At 43.8% G+C, this 17,510-nt stretch overlaps 1 protein-coding gene and 1 long non-coding RNA gene across 2 annotated transcripts; both read left to right on the forward strand.

The window, feature by feature from the left end:
• Positions 1 to 2,324: 2,324 nt before the first annotated feature.
• On the forward strand, positions 2,325 to 4,904 carry LOC146302762 (arylsulfatase I-like). Its single transcript, XM_084699169.1, has 2 exons — positions 2,325 to 2,638; positions 3,324 to 4,904. Exons 1-2 carry the CDS (start codon positions 2,325 to 2,327, stop codon positions 4,720 to 4,722), a joined length of 1,713 nt encoding a protein of 570 aa, XP_084555295.1. The 3' UTR covers positions 4,723 to 4,904.
• A 6,447-nt stretch (positions 4,905 to 11,351) lies between these two features.
• LOC146302763 (uncharacterized) lies at positions 11,352 to 13,402 on the forward strand. The gene is made up of 3 exons (XR_014758093.1): positions 11,352 to 11,662; positions 12,068 to 12,196; positions 12,611 to 13,402. It is a non-coding gene; the product is annotated as an uncharacterized LOC146302763 (long non-coding RNA).
• Positions 13,403 to 17,510: the final 4,108 nt, after the last annotated feature.

The following is a 17,510-nucleotide window of genomic DNA, read 5'->3' on the forward strand; positions in this document are numbered from 1 at the left end:
ATATTAAACAGGACTATCTAATTCAGGCATAGCCAAATGAAACCAAAGCCGAGTTGCCGAATGTATTATGTGTTTGCTGCATAGCAAACTGGGCTCTGACTTCTGTGCATCCTCTTAACCCTGTGTGCCAATGACTAGGTCACTGGGTTGTGTATCCTTCAACACATTAAAAGGGTCTGAGAATGTGATTTAGTAGTACACTACCTGACATGGAGTATCGTTGTTTCCAGTGCCTCACCTGTAAATGAGTCCGAAACCTTGATCTTTTCACCCCACACTTAGTGAATTATAAATCCTGGCACTGGCATTTACAGTTCTTATAAAGCGACCCTCATTTTGACATTGTGTCAACATCAAATGTAAACGTACAAATGTATTTAAAAAGTATACTGTATTTGTGTTGCTGTTTGGGGCTTGTAAGGTTGCCTTATGGGAGTATTGTAAAGTTAGTTATGTTCCAAACTTACAATCATTAAGCAGACAGTTGGTGTCCCAAATATAGAAGACATCTCAAAAGAACTGACTAACTGACAATAAATGAGTGCCACTGAAACAGAATATTGATCATATTATACTTTATTTGTTCAGTTATTTATTTTATTCCCCTGGCATATCAGAGATAGGACTGCAGTCACTACCAATACAGACATCCACCAATAAGATTCCCTGGAGAAACAGTCTCACACATTGATGGCATGAAAATGACTCCAATGTCTCTCTGATGGTTTATATGCTGAGTTCTTATTTGCAAATTTATTTAGTACAGGATCTGTGCTATGCCTGGTGGTGTTGGTGTGGCTTTTGCGATGACACATCTCTATCCAGGGCCCTGATCCCCTCACTTGAAAAAAGCTCAGTAACCCTAAGTCAACAAACATGGGAAGCGTAAACCCCAGGTGCAGCTCACCCCCTTTCCTCCCTCTTTCTCCCGCCGTGACCTGCCTTCCACTGCGACGCTCATGAATGACTAGCACAGCACACCTTGGCTACAGAGTAAACCTAACAAGCCGTGTGCCCTTCGAGGAGGTCCTTACATTCCCACATGTCTGCCCTAACTTTTTCCCAAGAACTACAATCACCATCTGCCAGTTCTGCTCTTTTATAGCCAAAAAAGGTTCACTTCACCACCCAAATTATACATTTGCTGTTGCCTTTTTCCCAGTGACTACAGTTTTGCCTAAAACTGTTTAAAACCTTCACGGTAAAGTGTTCTTTTTTATTTCCCTTTTCAATACCGTTTAATGTTGTTGTTTCAGTACTAGGCTGCTGTTCCCATTTCAGTCAATCAAGAGGAAATCTGAAATGTTGCCAAAAAGCCGTAGGCTAAAATCCTTTTACACATACAGGATCACTAGAGACTCAGTCAAGGTGATTTCCTGCCTGGTCGAGTGGCTCTTTGACGGTGGCCAGCTAGTAGATGTTATCATGAGTGCATGTGTGTGAGGCCGGTGTCTTAGACTCTGGTCCCCCTCAGACCTGAAGGCAACTCTCCCTAAAAAGCAGGAAGAAAGAAAGAGTGTCTGTGAACCCAGAGCTCAGAACACTGTCTCTGATTGTGCCTACAAGAGGCCCCCTAACTGCCCCTTGAAACCCCCCCCCCCCCCCCACACACACACACACAAGAAATGTTTTTATATGTTAGGCCCTCTGACTTGCAGTCCTGGTAACAAAGTCAGTATCATCCTTAGAGAATACCAGTCTTAATGCATTTTCTATAGAGGCACATTCTATAATACAGTTTAGAACATGTGTCTGAACAGAAACAGCAATGCAAGTAGTTGAACATATAGAAGACATATAGTAGAACACAATATTAACTGCAAACCCATGTGGCCCCTTGTAGGGATCTGCGATTAATGGAGCCCATGACTTCAATTCCACTGAGCAAATGTATGCCAGAATTAGTAGGCGTGTGTGTCTGTTTATATGACAAAGAGAGACTGTGGTAGGCTATATACAGCATATGAGGGGAGTTATGGGGTTCCTGTTTCAATGAGCCAGTGCAAGTCAATCGGGCGGGGTTAATACGACCACTGGGGAAAGAGAAACGCTTTCTAAAGAGTTGAAACATTCTACCCACGTAAGCAAATTAAGGAGGTAGTTGCGCGCGTGATAACCAAGCATCATTACATGCGCGAGAAGAGCTGGACACACCAGTGCAGTCGATGGACCTCTGATGTCACACAACATAACGTACCTAGTTGACAGTGGAAATACATTTGCGTCATGCTTTCATCATTTACGAAGACACCGCGTAGTACAATAGTAGGCTAATATATTTTCCCATGGGTATGTTATAGGTGAACATTCAACCGCGCGCAACAATGGCAGCGTCAGCTTTAACAGGATTCTCCGTGGTCAGTTTGCTCAGCCTCGGTTACCTGTCGTGGGACTGGGTGAGCCCAAATCAAGTCGAGAACGAGCCCGTACCGAACTTTGGAGACCAGTTACCGGTACCACAGCCACCACATATCATCTTTATAATGACGGATGACCAGGGTTTCAACGACATCGGTTACCACGGCTCTGACATAAGGACGCCAACACTGGACAAGCTTGCCGCAGATGGAGTGAAGCTGGAGAATTATTACATCCAACCCATCTGTACTCCTTCCCGCAGTCAGCTAATCACTGGCAGGTATATGTGCATCTTACCACAGGATACTTGATTCATATGATTAATTATGAATATATAATTTTACATTTGTCAAGAGTGGCGGTCCTGGCACATTTGGCGCCCCGGTGCAAGAGGCACAGTTTGCACCCTTCCCCCGGGGACGCAAACCTGCCCCCCCCCCCTTACCGGGGCGCAAACCAAAACGCGGGCAATTGACGTGTCGTTGTTGGCGTCCTCTGCTGGTAGTGTGTTTAAATCTCAAGGATAGCTGGAGGATTCATTTACGTAATTTGATGCACTTGATGCACTTGGGAAATTGCCGCCCCCCGTTCATGCCGCCCCGGGCGGCTGCCTGGTTCGCCTGTTCCAAAAACCGCTACTGTTTGTCAGACTGGGATTCCGCTTGTTACCCACCCACATTACTGGTCAATTACAAGGACTTAGGTTGTTCACAAGTTGCATATTTGTTTGACAAGTCTACATTAAGTTTGACTCCAATAATGTAGGCTAAATATAGGCTCCATTTTTTATGTTTAATCTTTTGTTAATCAAATGGAATTTTCTCCTTAGAAAAAAAGAGTCTACTGCTTTCTTTGGGACAGACTTTTACTCATTTACCAAAAATATAGTTAGTATTGCTTTTTTGCCAACAATGACATTCTTCAGTTACTACATCCACCACAGCTTGTTGGCTTACTGTCCCTAGGTACCAGATCCACACTGGCCTCCAGCACTCTATCATCCGGCCCCGGCAGCCCAACTGCCTGCCTCTGGACCAGGTCACCCTGCCCCACAGGCTCCAGGAGGCTGGTTACGCCACACACATGGTGGGCAAGTGGCACCTGGGCTTCTACAAGAAAGAGTGCCTGCCCACTCGTCGCGGCTTCGACACGTACTTTGGCTCGCTGACGGGCAGCGTCGACTACTACACCTACGCCTCCTGCGACGGCCCAGGAGTGTGCGGCTTCGACCTCCACGAGGGCGAGACGGTGGCGTGGGGACAAGGGGGAAAGTACTCCACCCACCTGTACACCCAGAGGGTGAGGAAGATCCTGGCGTCCCACGACCCCCAGGCCCAGCCGCTCTTCATCTTCCTGTCCTTCCAGGCGGTCCACACCCCCCTGCAGTCTCCACGGGAGTACATCTATCCCTACCGGTCGCTAGGCAACGTGTCGCGCAGGAAGTACGCAGCCATGGTGTCGGCCGTGGATGAGGCGGTGCGTAACGTGACCTACGCCCTGCGCAAGTACGGCTACTACCAGAACAGCGTTATCATTTTTTCCACTGACAACGGCGGCCAGCCGTTGTCAGGAGGTAGCAACTGGCCGCTGAGGGGCCGAAAAGGCACCTACTGGGAGGGCGGAGTGAGGGGACTGGGGTTCGTCCACAGCCCCTTGTTGAGGAGAAAGAGGAAGGTGAGCAAGGCGCTGGTTCACATCACTGACTGGTACCCCACCCTGGTGGGTCTGGCTGGAGGCAACGTGTCCCTGTCGGATGGGCTGGACGGTTACGACATGTGGGGGGCGATTAGCGAGGGGAAGGAGTCGCCCCGGCAGGAGATCCTCCACAACATTGACCCCCTGTACAACCTGGCACGCAGCGGCTCCTGGCAGGGAGGCTTTGGGATCTGGAACACGGCGGTGCAGGCCTCCATCCGGGCAGGAGACTGGAAGCTCCTGACAGGAGACCCTGGCTACGGAGACTGGACGCCCCCGCAGACGCTCCCGGGATTCCCTGGTGGCTGGTGGAACCTGGAGCGTCACATCCAGCCGCAGAAGTCCGTCTGGCTGTTCAACATCTCAGGCGATCCCTACGAACGCTACGACCAGGCTGAGAAGCGACCAGATGTGGTCAAAGAGCTGCTAGCCAGGTTAGCGTTCTATAACCGCACCACGGTGCCGGTGCGGTATCCCGCCGAGGACCCGAGGGCCAACCCGGACCTGAACGGGGGGGCGTGGGGACCCTGGGTGGGGGACGTTGATGAAGACAACTGGGACAGAGTCTACCACAAGAAAAGTAAGGACAGCAAGAAGAAATACAATCTGTCCAAAACCAGGTCATTCTTCAGAAAACTAAATACCAGGATCATGTCCAACAGAATATGATGAGGATTTTGAATGTTAAAACATGACTTTTGTTTACAGAATAAATTGTAACTTTTTCATAGAATTAGAAATCTTACAGGTGATGCTTTGATTTACCGTTTACAGTTGGTCTGTGTGTGTTTCATGATGAACATTTGATAGCTATTTTTAATATGAAGACAAGAGGTGACTCCCTAGTTCCCTTGAAGGTGTTTTACTGAAACATTTACTCTTTTGATTTAATAAAGCTATTTGGATAACCCTTCCATCCATTCCTAAGGTATGTTATCCTTATAAATTTTTTACTGTATATTCAGAGTAATGTGTACTGTCATATTTGTCTCTCTCTCCTACTGTTCCCCTCTCCTTCTTGCCTAAATTTGTAGTTGAAGAGGTCCAATTACATTTTGGGCAAATTATGAATTTATACAGTGTCTGCTGTATGTACTCTCATTTGAAATGAAGAAAAACAGAATTTGTGTTTTTTAGAAGAAAACTAGTAAATGATTGATTCCGGTGGCCTCATTCAGGATAGTAGAAAGCTTTTGATGCCAAAAGCAAAAGTGTAGTACTACCACGTTGATTTAATGACATACATAAATACAATTAATGGAGAAATGTATTGGGAAACCTTAATGTCTCATAACAATATACAGAACATATATTGTATACAGTATTACTAGTGTAACCTTATGTGTGTTTGTGTGTGAAGACCTAATATCAAACCATTATAGGACTTGTCAAATAAAGCTGAGAGATACTGAATGATGAGAAATAACCCTTTCCACCTAAACATACTTAGACAGAAAGGGTGAGTGAGAGCACTTCAGAAAACACATGTTTAGGTTTCTAATAAAACATACAAATGTATGCAATTACACAAATAACTGTACTGAACGTACTGTAAGACCCAGGGCCGGCCCAAGGCGTAAGGGTACTAAGCGGCTACTTAGGGCCCTTGTGGCCACCAGAGGGCCCCCAAGAGCACATGAAATGACAGCTTAATAAAAATGATATTTATTATATATATACAGTGTCACCGAAGGGCCCCCAAATCAATTCTGCTTAAGGCCCCATAAAGGCTTGGGCCGGCCCTGGTGAGACCATTTTGGTCTACCCTCTGACCCCATGCTGCGCCAGAAGCTTTGAAGATTCTCCTGAAGATAAGAAAAGGGGGAAAACCCTTTCTCTTGTCGGTGGTAGGAGAAGGATGTGTAGTACCGTGTTTTGTCTGTTTGCGCTGAGTTACACCTAATACATGAGCACATTTTTGGGGGGTTTTAAAAATGATTTTCACAGGATGGCGTAAAAGAGCTGGGTTTCAGCAGACATTGAATGACACATGTTGAATGACAAGTTTGCTGCAATGAAAGGTCATGAGGCAACTGGAATTCCAGTTTATGTTCAGGTCACTAATTCAAGTCATTCAGTACAACTATTTATTAGTCCCTAAAGGGTTAACATCCTGTTGCGTGGCAACAAATTTGTTGAGTGAAAGTTCACACTTAATTGCAGAGGAGAAAGCATCCAACCAGTTTCAGGTGGTCTAGACACCTTCAACACTTCACCAGTTATACCATCCATAGTTTCTCTGTACTCAGGATTTATAAAGTAAGGTTTTTCTTTTCTAACAGCCCGTTCTTTTAGTTGGTCATGACTGGACTGTTGTTTCTTGGACTGTTTGTGACGTTCATTGAAGAAAGTCATGGTAAGGCCTTACAAATTCTTCTTTATAGTCTAGGTCTAATCCAAATGTTCCCTTCATCAACACGAGAAATCTTGTTATGACCATACAGCTAACTGAACTCATTACAAAACGGTTGACAGTGATCGAAAGTTGCGCAAACAAGATGATGACTTTTTCAATTCAAGTCTCGATTACAAGATTACAATTTAATAGTAGAAGCAAAGATTTCCCAGGTACATCGATTCTCCTAACCCTTCCCTAACCCACCCCTCCTCCCCCATCCATCCCTCACTCTTTCTCTCCCCCTTTCTCACCCCTTCCAGCCATGGTGACCAGCTGCAACGCTATTCAGATCTCTAAGTGTGTTGTCTCTCCTGGTGGGACTGTGTACATCCAACTGATGAGCAGCTCCAGGGGACATGAGCTCACGCTGAAGCGCAACCTCTCCACTGACCTCACAGAGGTGTTCAGCATGAAACGAGACCTCGTAAACATGCAGGGAACCGCTAAAGGAAGATCTCACTTCTTCATTGACAATGGCACTTTCATGCTGACCAACGTGTCAAGCACCGATCTGGGTGTATACATTTGTCAGTATTATGACAGCAATGGGTTGGCATTAGGGGACAGGAGGATTGAACTCCATTTTGACGGTAAGTGACCATAAAACTGTAAAACCCATAGATGAGTGAAGCTTGGTCTGTGAAAAAAATATATATATATACACTACTGACTTGAATTTACTTGCAGCATATATGTGTTCAAAGAAGGAAGTGGTTAACTGTGGTGGAAGCAAAGATCACAACGGTTTCTGTCCTCTTTGTGGGTTACTGTTGCCTGGCAGCCATAGTTTGGTCAGAGGTTCTGCCTCCGTTTCAGTTCTGCAAATCTCGATGGTACACGTGAAACTCCAGCTTGTAGATATGAATGTTAACCTAAAGTCTGCACTATTGAAGGTGTATGACCTTGTATTATTCTTCTATGTATGGTACTTCAGTGACAAAATCTTCTCTTTGGTAGATGATAGTGGACTACATGTGGACATCTTGAAAATAGTTATACGTTATGGGTCCTTTGCAGTCCTGGTTGTGATCCTGACAGTGGTAATGGTGGAAGTGTACATAAAGAGGAGGAAAGTGCGAGGACCAGGTGGGATCCCAAAACACAAATCTCTTGGCATTACATACACTAACACAAACAGTAACACAAAGAAACGTACACACAACCCTAACATTGACTGAAACATTATACACATCCCAGTCCTGACAGCAATTCTCATTCCTAACAATAATTTAGAAGACTTCAAAATTCAGCTGTAGAGTTGTAAGCTGCTAGCTTTCAAAGGTGCTGTCATAAGTTAATACATTAAGATGACAGTTTGTGACCCAAATAGCATTTGTTGGTTGTGGCTTCTTCAAATCACATATATAAGGATAATATAGGATCCTGCATATAATATATATCCTGTATATAATATACAGGATAATATAATCAAGCCAAATGTAAAATTCAGTTGTCATGGTTTCTTTCACAAATATAAGAACATGGATTGAGGGAGTTCCAGTGCGTCCCACTAACTCAATCACTACTTGAAATCATCCTATTCTTACAGCTTTAGGTGAACCCAACCCCACCCCCAAAGATGATGGGACAGAATGTGCAACTCTGATGACATGATGAAAGAATAGTAAGATGTGATGAACTACAAATGTGGGAACAGACAATTTGGGGAGAGAATAATTCAACAACCCTCAGAGACTAATCAACTTAATCAACTGTGGGTGTGTTGGTAGTGTCTCAGAGCAAGCTACATAGTTACCAGCTCTGCTTCTACATGAATCAATGAGTGTGCCATCAGAGAACATAATATTGACACACAACCTATTGCCCACCAGAGAATGTTGACTAAAGTTTATGCTTTGTGAAAATTTTTGGCAATACAAAAAGAAGTCACAAAAACCATGCTTTCTCCAAAGCCAAATCAATGTATGTGTGAGGGGTCAGGTGGAACACAGGGTCCGGGGGCACCCTCTCCTGGGAGGTAGGCCTAACGCTTAATTGGTAATTAACTACCAGGTGTAACTCATATTCCTGATTGTGCTTGTTTTAAAAGGACCCAATTAGAGGACGGAGGGGGAGAGTGGAGCCGGAGAGCGACGGGCGCAACGGCGGTTGAGGGACCGTCTAAGTCCGAAACATTTATATGCATTTGTTTACAAAGTGTTTTTTTTTGTTGACCGGGTTTTGACCACCTAGTACGGCAGTGTGCCTGCTAGCGTTCTGGCTCTGCTGAAAAGAGAAAAAGATATATAAACAACCGAAGTATTGCTGCAAACTGTCCGTCTCAGCGTCTCATTTGCTGTCCTGCACCCGGAGGGGGGAGAACGAATCGTCACATATGATAGGAGGATTAGACAGCCATGCACTTCCTCCTTACTCCACCCTACAATATAGGACAAACTCTTCCAAAGATTGACAAATTTGTTGACAGGATTGACAGATTGAATCTGGACTGGAGTCTGCCTATTGAGTACCCCCGCCCTAAAGGATTAACATCCTGTTGCGTGGCAACACATTTCTTGAGTGACAGAGAAGTGAAAGTTCACACTTAAACTGCAGAAGAGAAAGCATCCACCTAGTTTCGGACGATCTAGACACCTTCAACACTTCACCAGTTATACCATCCATAGTTTCTCTGTACTCAGGATTTATAAAGTAAGGTTTTTCTTTTCCAACAGCCCGTTCTTTTAGTTGGTCATGACTGGACTGTTGTTTCTTGGACTGTTTGTGACGTTCATTGAAGAAAGTCATGGTAAGGCCTTACAAATTCTTCTTTATAGTCTAGGAAATACGTAAATCACATTTAATCCAAATGTTTCCTTCATCAGCACAAAAAATCATGTCATGACCATACAGCTAACTGAACTCATTAGAAAACGGTTGACAGTGATATCAAGTTTCTTAAATGTTTGTCTTTCTTACTTTCTGAGCAAATAAAAAGTTTTTGTGGTATTACATCAAATTTACAGACATGGGTCTAAAATGACCCATATGGATTCACTATGGAATTTGATAGAAACTTAGGATATTTGCAATTTGGAACATATTTACTGTGGATAACTGTTCACCTGCCACACATTTTACAGCTCAACATGGCTGCATCAGTGGAGAAGCATCGACAAACAGGAATTCATGGCCTCTAACAGTTTGACCCTCCTTGCATGGGAAGACAAGAGCCTAAATGTGGCCTTGCGGGAAGGTTTTTGGATCCAATTGCAAAATCCAATGTTTAAAGCCACAATGGGGCTAAAAAGATTAGAGGATGTCCTCGGCTTCATCAAGTTTGATGATAAGAGTTCTTCTTGTGGCTGCGTGGTAGTTGCATTTTGTTTTTACCCTACATCTTTCCATCACCTCTTTACTTTTGGAGCTGTGACTTGGCCTTCATGCGCCTTTTATGTGGCATGACAAGGTCCTTGCCTAGCTCCTTGATCAACTGCCCCTTGGGTCACACCACCCATGTAATGAGGGTGTTGGTGTAGAAGTTGGTGTAGGCATTGAGGGTGGCAACATCCAGCACATTGTGCCAGACACCTCTGTGTTCTCCACTTACATGAGTAGTAGTAGTGCAAACTGTCTGATCCATTGTGTCCACTCCTGCTTTTCTTTTATTACAGTACTGGATCACAACATTGTCATCCACTGCTTTGCCATCATCATGGTGCTCAGAAGGACAACAGCATTTCCCTTCTCCAGCACATAGCTCACCATAGTCATGTTGCCATTAAATCCAAATTGAATCATCCTTCATTTGGATGTCTTTGTGACTCGTATGTTTGGCTTGTTCTGGTGTAGGGTCCCCGCAATGTTCAGGTTTTTCTCAATAAACTTTCCAGTCAGAGGGACACTGGAAGGGTAGAGCACTCAGTCTACCACATATGGGACCCTCACATCGCACATCCAGAATAATTCCACATTTTGCAGGCTTGCTGGGCATGTATTGGGAACACTGCTTATCTCTGGTGACAAAGTTACTGGGAATGAACCGTCTTCTGCAATTACCCAGGAAAGTCACACAAATACCTGAATGCTGCTGAAAATGGCCACATCTAGGCTGTGGTCCTCCCCTACCAGGAGGGTCAAACTGATAGAGGCCATGATGCCTGTATGATGCTTCTCCACTCTTTCTCTTTTGCTGCTGCAGCTCTTCATCTCAAAGTTGTTGCATTTCAGGACCTCATCAATGATGTCACTTGTGAACATCTCCCAGCCCTAAAAGCAGTTGTGTTGAGTTGTGAAATGTGTGACAGGTGAATAGTTATCCACAGTAAATATGTTCCAAGTTGTAAAAATCCTATAAAACTCCATAGGAATACACATGGGTCATTTTTGACCCATGTCTGGAAACTGAAGGTAGTAACACAAAAACAATGGTTGTTCATAAAGTAAGAAAAGAAAAAAGAAAAGTAAGTATTTGTGGCAATCAAAACAAGATATTTATGAATACTTGGAATATTAGACAATGAAATAAGTTGATTTCAAAAGATATGGCAAAGACACAGTCAGCCATACATGAAATATCATAGGAAATGAATGCGTGTCATTTTAGACCCATGTTGTGCATTAGAGGGGTAGTGTTGCAAAAATGATTTTTATTCCAAAAGTAAGAAATACAAAATTAAAATAAAGACTTGTTATGACCAAAAACAAGTTAATTGAGGAATACCTGGAATACTGAACGATTAAATCATTTTTTTGCAAAGATATAGAAAATCTAAACTCTCCCGGGTCACTTTAGACCCATGTTGTGTATCAAAGGGATAAAAGTAGAAGCAAAGATATGCCAGGTGATTCTCCTTACCCTTCCCTAACCCCCCTCCTCCTCCTCCCCCCATCCCTCCTCACTCTTTCCCTCTATCTATCCCCCTTTCACACCCCTTCCAGCCATGGTGACCAGCTGCAACGCTATTCAGATCTCTAAGTGTGTTGTCTCTCCTGGTGGGACTGTGTACATCCAACTGATGAGCAGCTCCAGGGGACATGAGCTCACGCTGAAGCGCAACCTCTCCACTGACCTCACAGAGGTGTTCAGCATGAAACGAGACCTCGTAAACATGCAGGGAACCGCTAAAGGAAGATCTCACTTCTTCATTGACAATGGCACTTTCATGCTGACCAACGTGTCAAGCACCGATCTGGGTGTATACATTTGTCAGTATTATGACAGCAATGGGTTGGCATTAGGGGACAGGAGGATCAATCTCCATTTTGAAGGTAAGTGACTATATAACTGTAAAACCTATAGACGAGTGAAACTTGGTCAGTGAAAAAAATGATATATAAATAAAAATATGTATATATATATATATATATATATACTACTGACATGAATTTACTTGCAGCATATATGTGTTCAAAGAAGGAAGTGGTTAACTGGTATTTTCCGGGCTTACAACGGTTTCTGTCCTCTTTGTGGGTTACTGTTACCTGGCAGCCATAGTTTGGTCAGAGGTTCTGCTTCCGTTTCAGTTCTGCAAATCTAGATGGTAGAGGTGAAACTCCAGCTTGTGGATATTCATGTAATACTAAAGTTTCCACTAATGAAGGTGTATGACTGTGTGAACCTTGTGTTATTTTTCTATGTACGGTACTTCAGTGACAATATCTTCTCTTTGGTAGATGATAGTGGACTACATGTGGACATCTTTAAAACAGTTGTATGTTATGGGTCCATTGCAGTCCTGGTTGTGATCCTGACAGTGGTAATGGTGGTGGTGTACTTGAAGAGGAGGAAAGTACAAGGACCAGGTGGGATCCCAAAACACAAATCTCTTGGCATTACATACACTAACACAAACAGTAACAGGAATAAATACACAACACACAACCCTAGAATTGACTGAAACATTATACACATCCCAATCCTGACAGCAATTCTCATCCCTAACAATAATCTGGAAGACATTAAAATTCACTTTTAGAGTTCTAAGCTGCTAGCTTTCAAAGGTGCTGTCATATGTTAATACATTAAGATGAGTTTGTGACCCAAATAGCGTTTGCTGGTTGTGGCCTATTCAAATCACGTCCACCCAGGATAATATAATCAAGCCAAATGTCATGCAGTTGTCATGGTTTCTTTCACAACTATAAGAACATGGATTGAGGGAGTTACAGGTCATCACACTAACTCAATCACTACTTGGACTCATCCTATTCTCACAGCTTTAGGTGAAGAACCCAACCCCACCCCCAAAGATGATGGGACAGAATGTGCAACTCTGATGACATGATGAAAGAAGAGTAAGATGTGATGAACTACAAATATGGGAACAGACAATTTGGGGAGAGAATAATTCAACAATCCTCAGAGACTAATCAACTTAATCAACTGTGGGTGTGTTGGTAGTGTCTCAGAGCAAGCTACACACCATCAGAGAACATAATATTGATAGACAACCTATTCCCCACCAGATGTTGTTGACTAAAGTGTACGCTTTGTGAGAGTTTTTGGCAATACAAAAGGAAGTCACAAAAACAATGCTTTCTCCGAAGCCAAATCAATGTATGATGGGAGGATTAGACAGCCATGCACTTCCTCCTTACTCCACCCCACAATATAGGACAAACTCTTCCAAAGATTGACAAATGTTTTGTAAAGCCCTACCACACTGAATAATGTGCTTAGTTACTTATAGTGTTGATGGTATGAGATATCACCTTAGGGATGTCTTTTTTTAGACATAGTGAAACAGGAAACTGCTGCTGTCCATCAAGTAAACTTTGAGAGTTTTTAGACATGGTTGAATACACTGTTGATCCTTTCATTGATAAGGAGAAGTGTGATTGTGAAGATGAGTGTGAGATATCTTTCTGGTTATGATGCGTGCCTTGCAGATGGAAGGATTAAAGAAATGAGACTAACATTTATTTACAGTGTTCCTGTAATTAGACATGTTAGATGTTTGAGTAATGGTATTTGTTGATTTATTCAAATAAAATGCTCTATGAATTGAAGGTATTTGCATTCATTTTTGCCTGTATTATTTTGTCCTTTTTTACTGCAAGTGTATTGAATGTTTGACAGCAAAGGTCACCGCTTCAAGTAGGTTGTCATAAGAGAAACAGTCTGAGTCAGGTGGACAAGGCAGACCATTTTCAAAAATGAAGTAAAATGTGAACAATTAACAGAGCAACACCTATGGGTTTGTTGAACTATAAAGAAGAAGCTCATTTGTTGGGGAAATTCCCCTACAAGACTTCTATGTTTAGTCGTACAGGATCACAATCACATTACTCAAATCAACAACCCAAGTCTTTAGTTAACAGTTTTTGCCTAAACACAAAGGAAACAAAGTTGGTTCTGAGGAGACGAACCAACGAGAAGTTGCAAATTTGACAATAAACAGAAGATGTTAATTGCATTTCAAGGGTAACACAATTCATCAATTTGTTGGAATCAAGACCAGGATTGATTACTTTAGCCATGCATGAGAATCCACCATAGGAGTTTTGTTTCTCTTTTAGGTGATGAGAGAGAAGCTGTCTTGGGTAAGTGCAAGAGGAGGACCCAAACTCAAGGAGAGAGGCAAGCCAGGAGTTCAAAAACTCAGATATGTTAATTTTTTCATGGGACTCATGGGACATGGGGTATTCCGATGCAGTGTCAGAGTGTTGTGGTACACCACAACACAGATTGGTCCCAAACGCAGCACAGATACACCGAGGCAAGAGTAAAGGCCAATTTATACTTCTGCATTTTTACGCACACGCACACGGGGAACGCCCTCTCCGTCAAGAAACGATCCGTGCGTATAGAGCTCTGCGTGCGCTTCCTGATTTTCCTGACTGTCCGTCTGTCCGTGCGTCTTTTTACGGATAACCCTTGGCTATGATTGGTCCGTATTAAGAAACGCTTGTGTCAGGGGTGGGGGCGGGGTTGCCGTGACCAACAAGAGAACAGAATCCTTTGACGGACACTCTTATTTCGGCTAAACAGTACATGTAAATCAGCATCTGAATTAAAATGTGACGAGAAATGGGCAGTGTAGTTGCTGAAAATGTGCTTATTTTATTGATGAAATGGTTCATTTGTTCATCTGCTCTGACCTTTCGATAACTTAGCTAGCATCGCAGTGCAGCGTCATCTACTGTTCTGGCTGTGAATTGCTTTCAGCACGCAGAGCCGTCGGAGTAGTATAAATTCAACCAGTCCGTCCGACTCCGTCCAACTCCGTGCGTGCGTCTGTCCGTTAACGGAGACGCAGAAGTATAAATCGGCCTTAAGTCCAAAGTGATTTTATTGGGGTGTAGACTTGAGATTGTGAACCAGCGGGTCGACAGGCAGGCAGGTACTAGGTACACGGATGATGATCCTGGGCACAAAGAAGAACAGGTTTAGAGAATTCAATAATCCAAGTAATACTTGAGGGTCTAAAAGTGCATACTATCCCCAGTAGTGAAGATAGGTGACTACATGTGAACAACATCATCCTGCCCTGCTTCAGGAAAAGCTCTCCCAGCTGAACGTGCCTGACTCCACCTGCAGGTGGATCACAGACTTCCTGTCTGACAGGAAGCAGTGCGTTAAGCTGGGAACACAAGTCTCTGACTCCTGGTCCATCTGCACCTGATCCCTTCAGGGCTGCGTCCTTTCTCCTCTGCTCTCCTCCCTGTACACCAACAGCTGCACCTCCAGTCATCCGTCTGTCAAACCCCTGAAGTTTCCAGATGACACCACCCTCATTGGGCTCATATCTGGTGGAGATGAGTTGGACTACAGGTGGAACAACCTACAGCTCAATGCTCTTAAAACAGTGGAGATGATTGTGGACTTCACCCCCCATCACCCTGTGCGACTCCCCAGTCAACACTGTGGAGTCCTTCCGCTTCCTGGGCACTATCCTCTCCCAGGACCTCAAGTGGGAACTGAACATCAGCTCCCTCACCAGGAAAGCACAACGGAGGATGTACTTCTTGCGGCAGCTAAAATTCAACCTGCCAAGGACAACGATGGTGCACTGCTACACAGCCATCATTGAGTCCATCCTCACCTCCTCCATCACCACCTGCTACGCTGCTGCCATTGCCAAGGACAAGAGCAGGCTGCAGCGCATCATCCTCACTGCTGAGAAGGTGATTGGCTGCAATCTGCCTTCCCTCGAAGACCTGCACACCTCGAGGACCCTGAGGCGAGCGAAGAAGATTGTGGCGGACTCCTCCCACCCTGGACACACTCTGTTTTAACCACTCCCCTCCGGCAGAAGGCTGCGGTCCATCAGGAACAAAACCTCACGCCATAAGAACAGTTTATTTCCCTCCGCTGCTAGCCTTTTTAACAAGGCCCCAAACTGACATTGACACTCTGTCACTTTACCTCGTACACTATGTCACTGTAACATATTCAGTATTATTTGTATTCTATATTATTGTATTTTTTATTTTATATTGTATTTTTATTTTATATTATATTGTACAGCTCTGCCAGTAGTTTATTTTATGTTGTTGTACATTTTCTACATTTTTGTTTGTGACCACTTACTTGGCGATGGAATACAATTCTGTTTCTCATTCTGAGTAGCTGTGACAACAATCTGATGAGGAGTGGTTGGAAAGCCGGGTTGAAGTATTGCAGGATGATGAGGTAATGGGCGCCAGGTTTGGACAATAGTATATGGCTGCAGCCTACAGCCTCCCGTTTCATGCCCTCCCTTCTCATGCCCTCCCTTCCTACTTTGGTGCACGTGTTATAGCTAAACTACAAACTAAAAATCCATTATACGGCTGCAGCCTGGGAGGCCCAGTTGAGTTTAGGCGTCACAACGACGGTTGAGGTTAGTATTAGTTTAAGGCCAGAGGGCTATTGCACGAAACCAGGATAAGGGATTAAGTCGGGATATTCAAGTTATCCTGGATTTCTTTATTCTACTTTTGTGCAATAGCCCCCAGGAGTCGTTGCAGAGGACAGAGGTAAGGTCAGCAAGCAGAGTCAAGTAAGAGCACAGAGGTCGAGGTTAAGGTTAGGCACAACCACGACGGATGGGGGACAATGATGGTTGGTACAGCACACTGTGCATTTTGTCACCTGCGGTGTGTTCTTTTTTTTTAAGACACTGATGTGTACCTTAAGGAAAATCACAAAAAGTAACCATCAAAGTCTGCAACCATAAATTGCTCCAGGTAACGTAACGTTAGCTAATATTCGCTAACAAATGTCAACATAAAATGCTGATGCAGTTTTAAACGAAGGTCATTGCAGGTTTCATCAGGAACAGAACAATAACATCCAGAAATCAGCAAACTATATAACATTTTTCTATTTCAAGTTTTTCAATTTATTGCATCAAACGTGCTCGCAAACTTACCTTGAACTCCATCCGTAAAATAATTCGCAATTTAGTATTTTTGACCCTCTGAACTTACCGTTGGACAGCCTGGGCATGAGACGGGAGGCCATGAGACGGGAGGGCATGAGACGGGGGGCTGTAGGCTGCAGCATACCCATCTCGGTGTGGAGGGTCTCGGCAGGATAACACAAGAGAACCAGCAGGGGGTGTAAAAGGGACAGGGACCAGGCTGTGGCTGTGGCTGTGGCCGTTACACAGGGTATAAGGGCCTCTTACCATATGTGGGTTTCATGTTGTTTGATGTGAAAACAATTTCATTACACATGACACATTTATTGTATGAAACGTTATTATATAAAGTGCATTATTCGTCTGGGTTTTGTCAACTCTGTTTAAGTTCTCTAAAATCCTACGTCTTACTGACAAAAACAAGATGTGTTAAAATACTACAGCCTGAGGAACTCTCCAGATCCTGGGAGTAGCAGCACAATACTGTATGTGTGTGTTTTGGGGGGGGGGAGGGGGGATTTGGGGACATGAAATGGGAGAGTTATAGTGTGATCTTGCTTCTCCTTGATCTCAGTTACATATCAAATTCAAACTTATATTCAGATGTGACTGAGTTTGACACTGAACCACCAGGATGTTACAGGCTTTAGTCAAATGACTCTGTAAGACGGTGCTCACATCCTCATTTTTAAAAGAGTGCTGTTTTCATCAGATATCACAGTAACTCACCTCAAGTATGTCTTCCAAAGAACACATCCTGAGGCTAAATC

This window comes from Hypomesus nipponensis, chromosome 1, assembly GCF_054491055.1.
Source record: "Hypomesus nipponensis isolate SF chromosome 1, ASM5449105v1, whole genome shotgun sequence".
Classification (NCBI taxonomy): Eukaryota; Metazoa; Chordata; class Actinopteri; order Osmeriformes; family Osmeridae; genus Hypomesus; species Hypomesus nipponensis.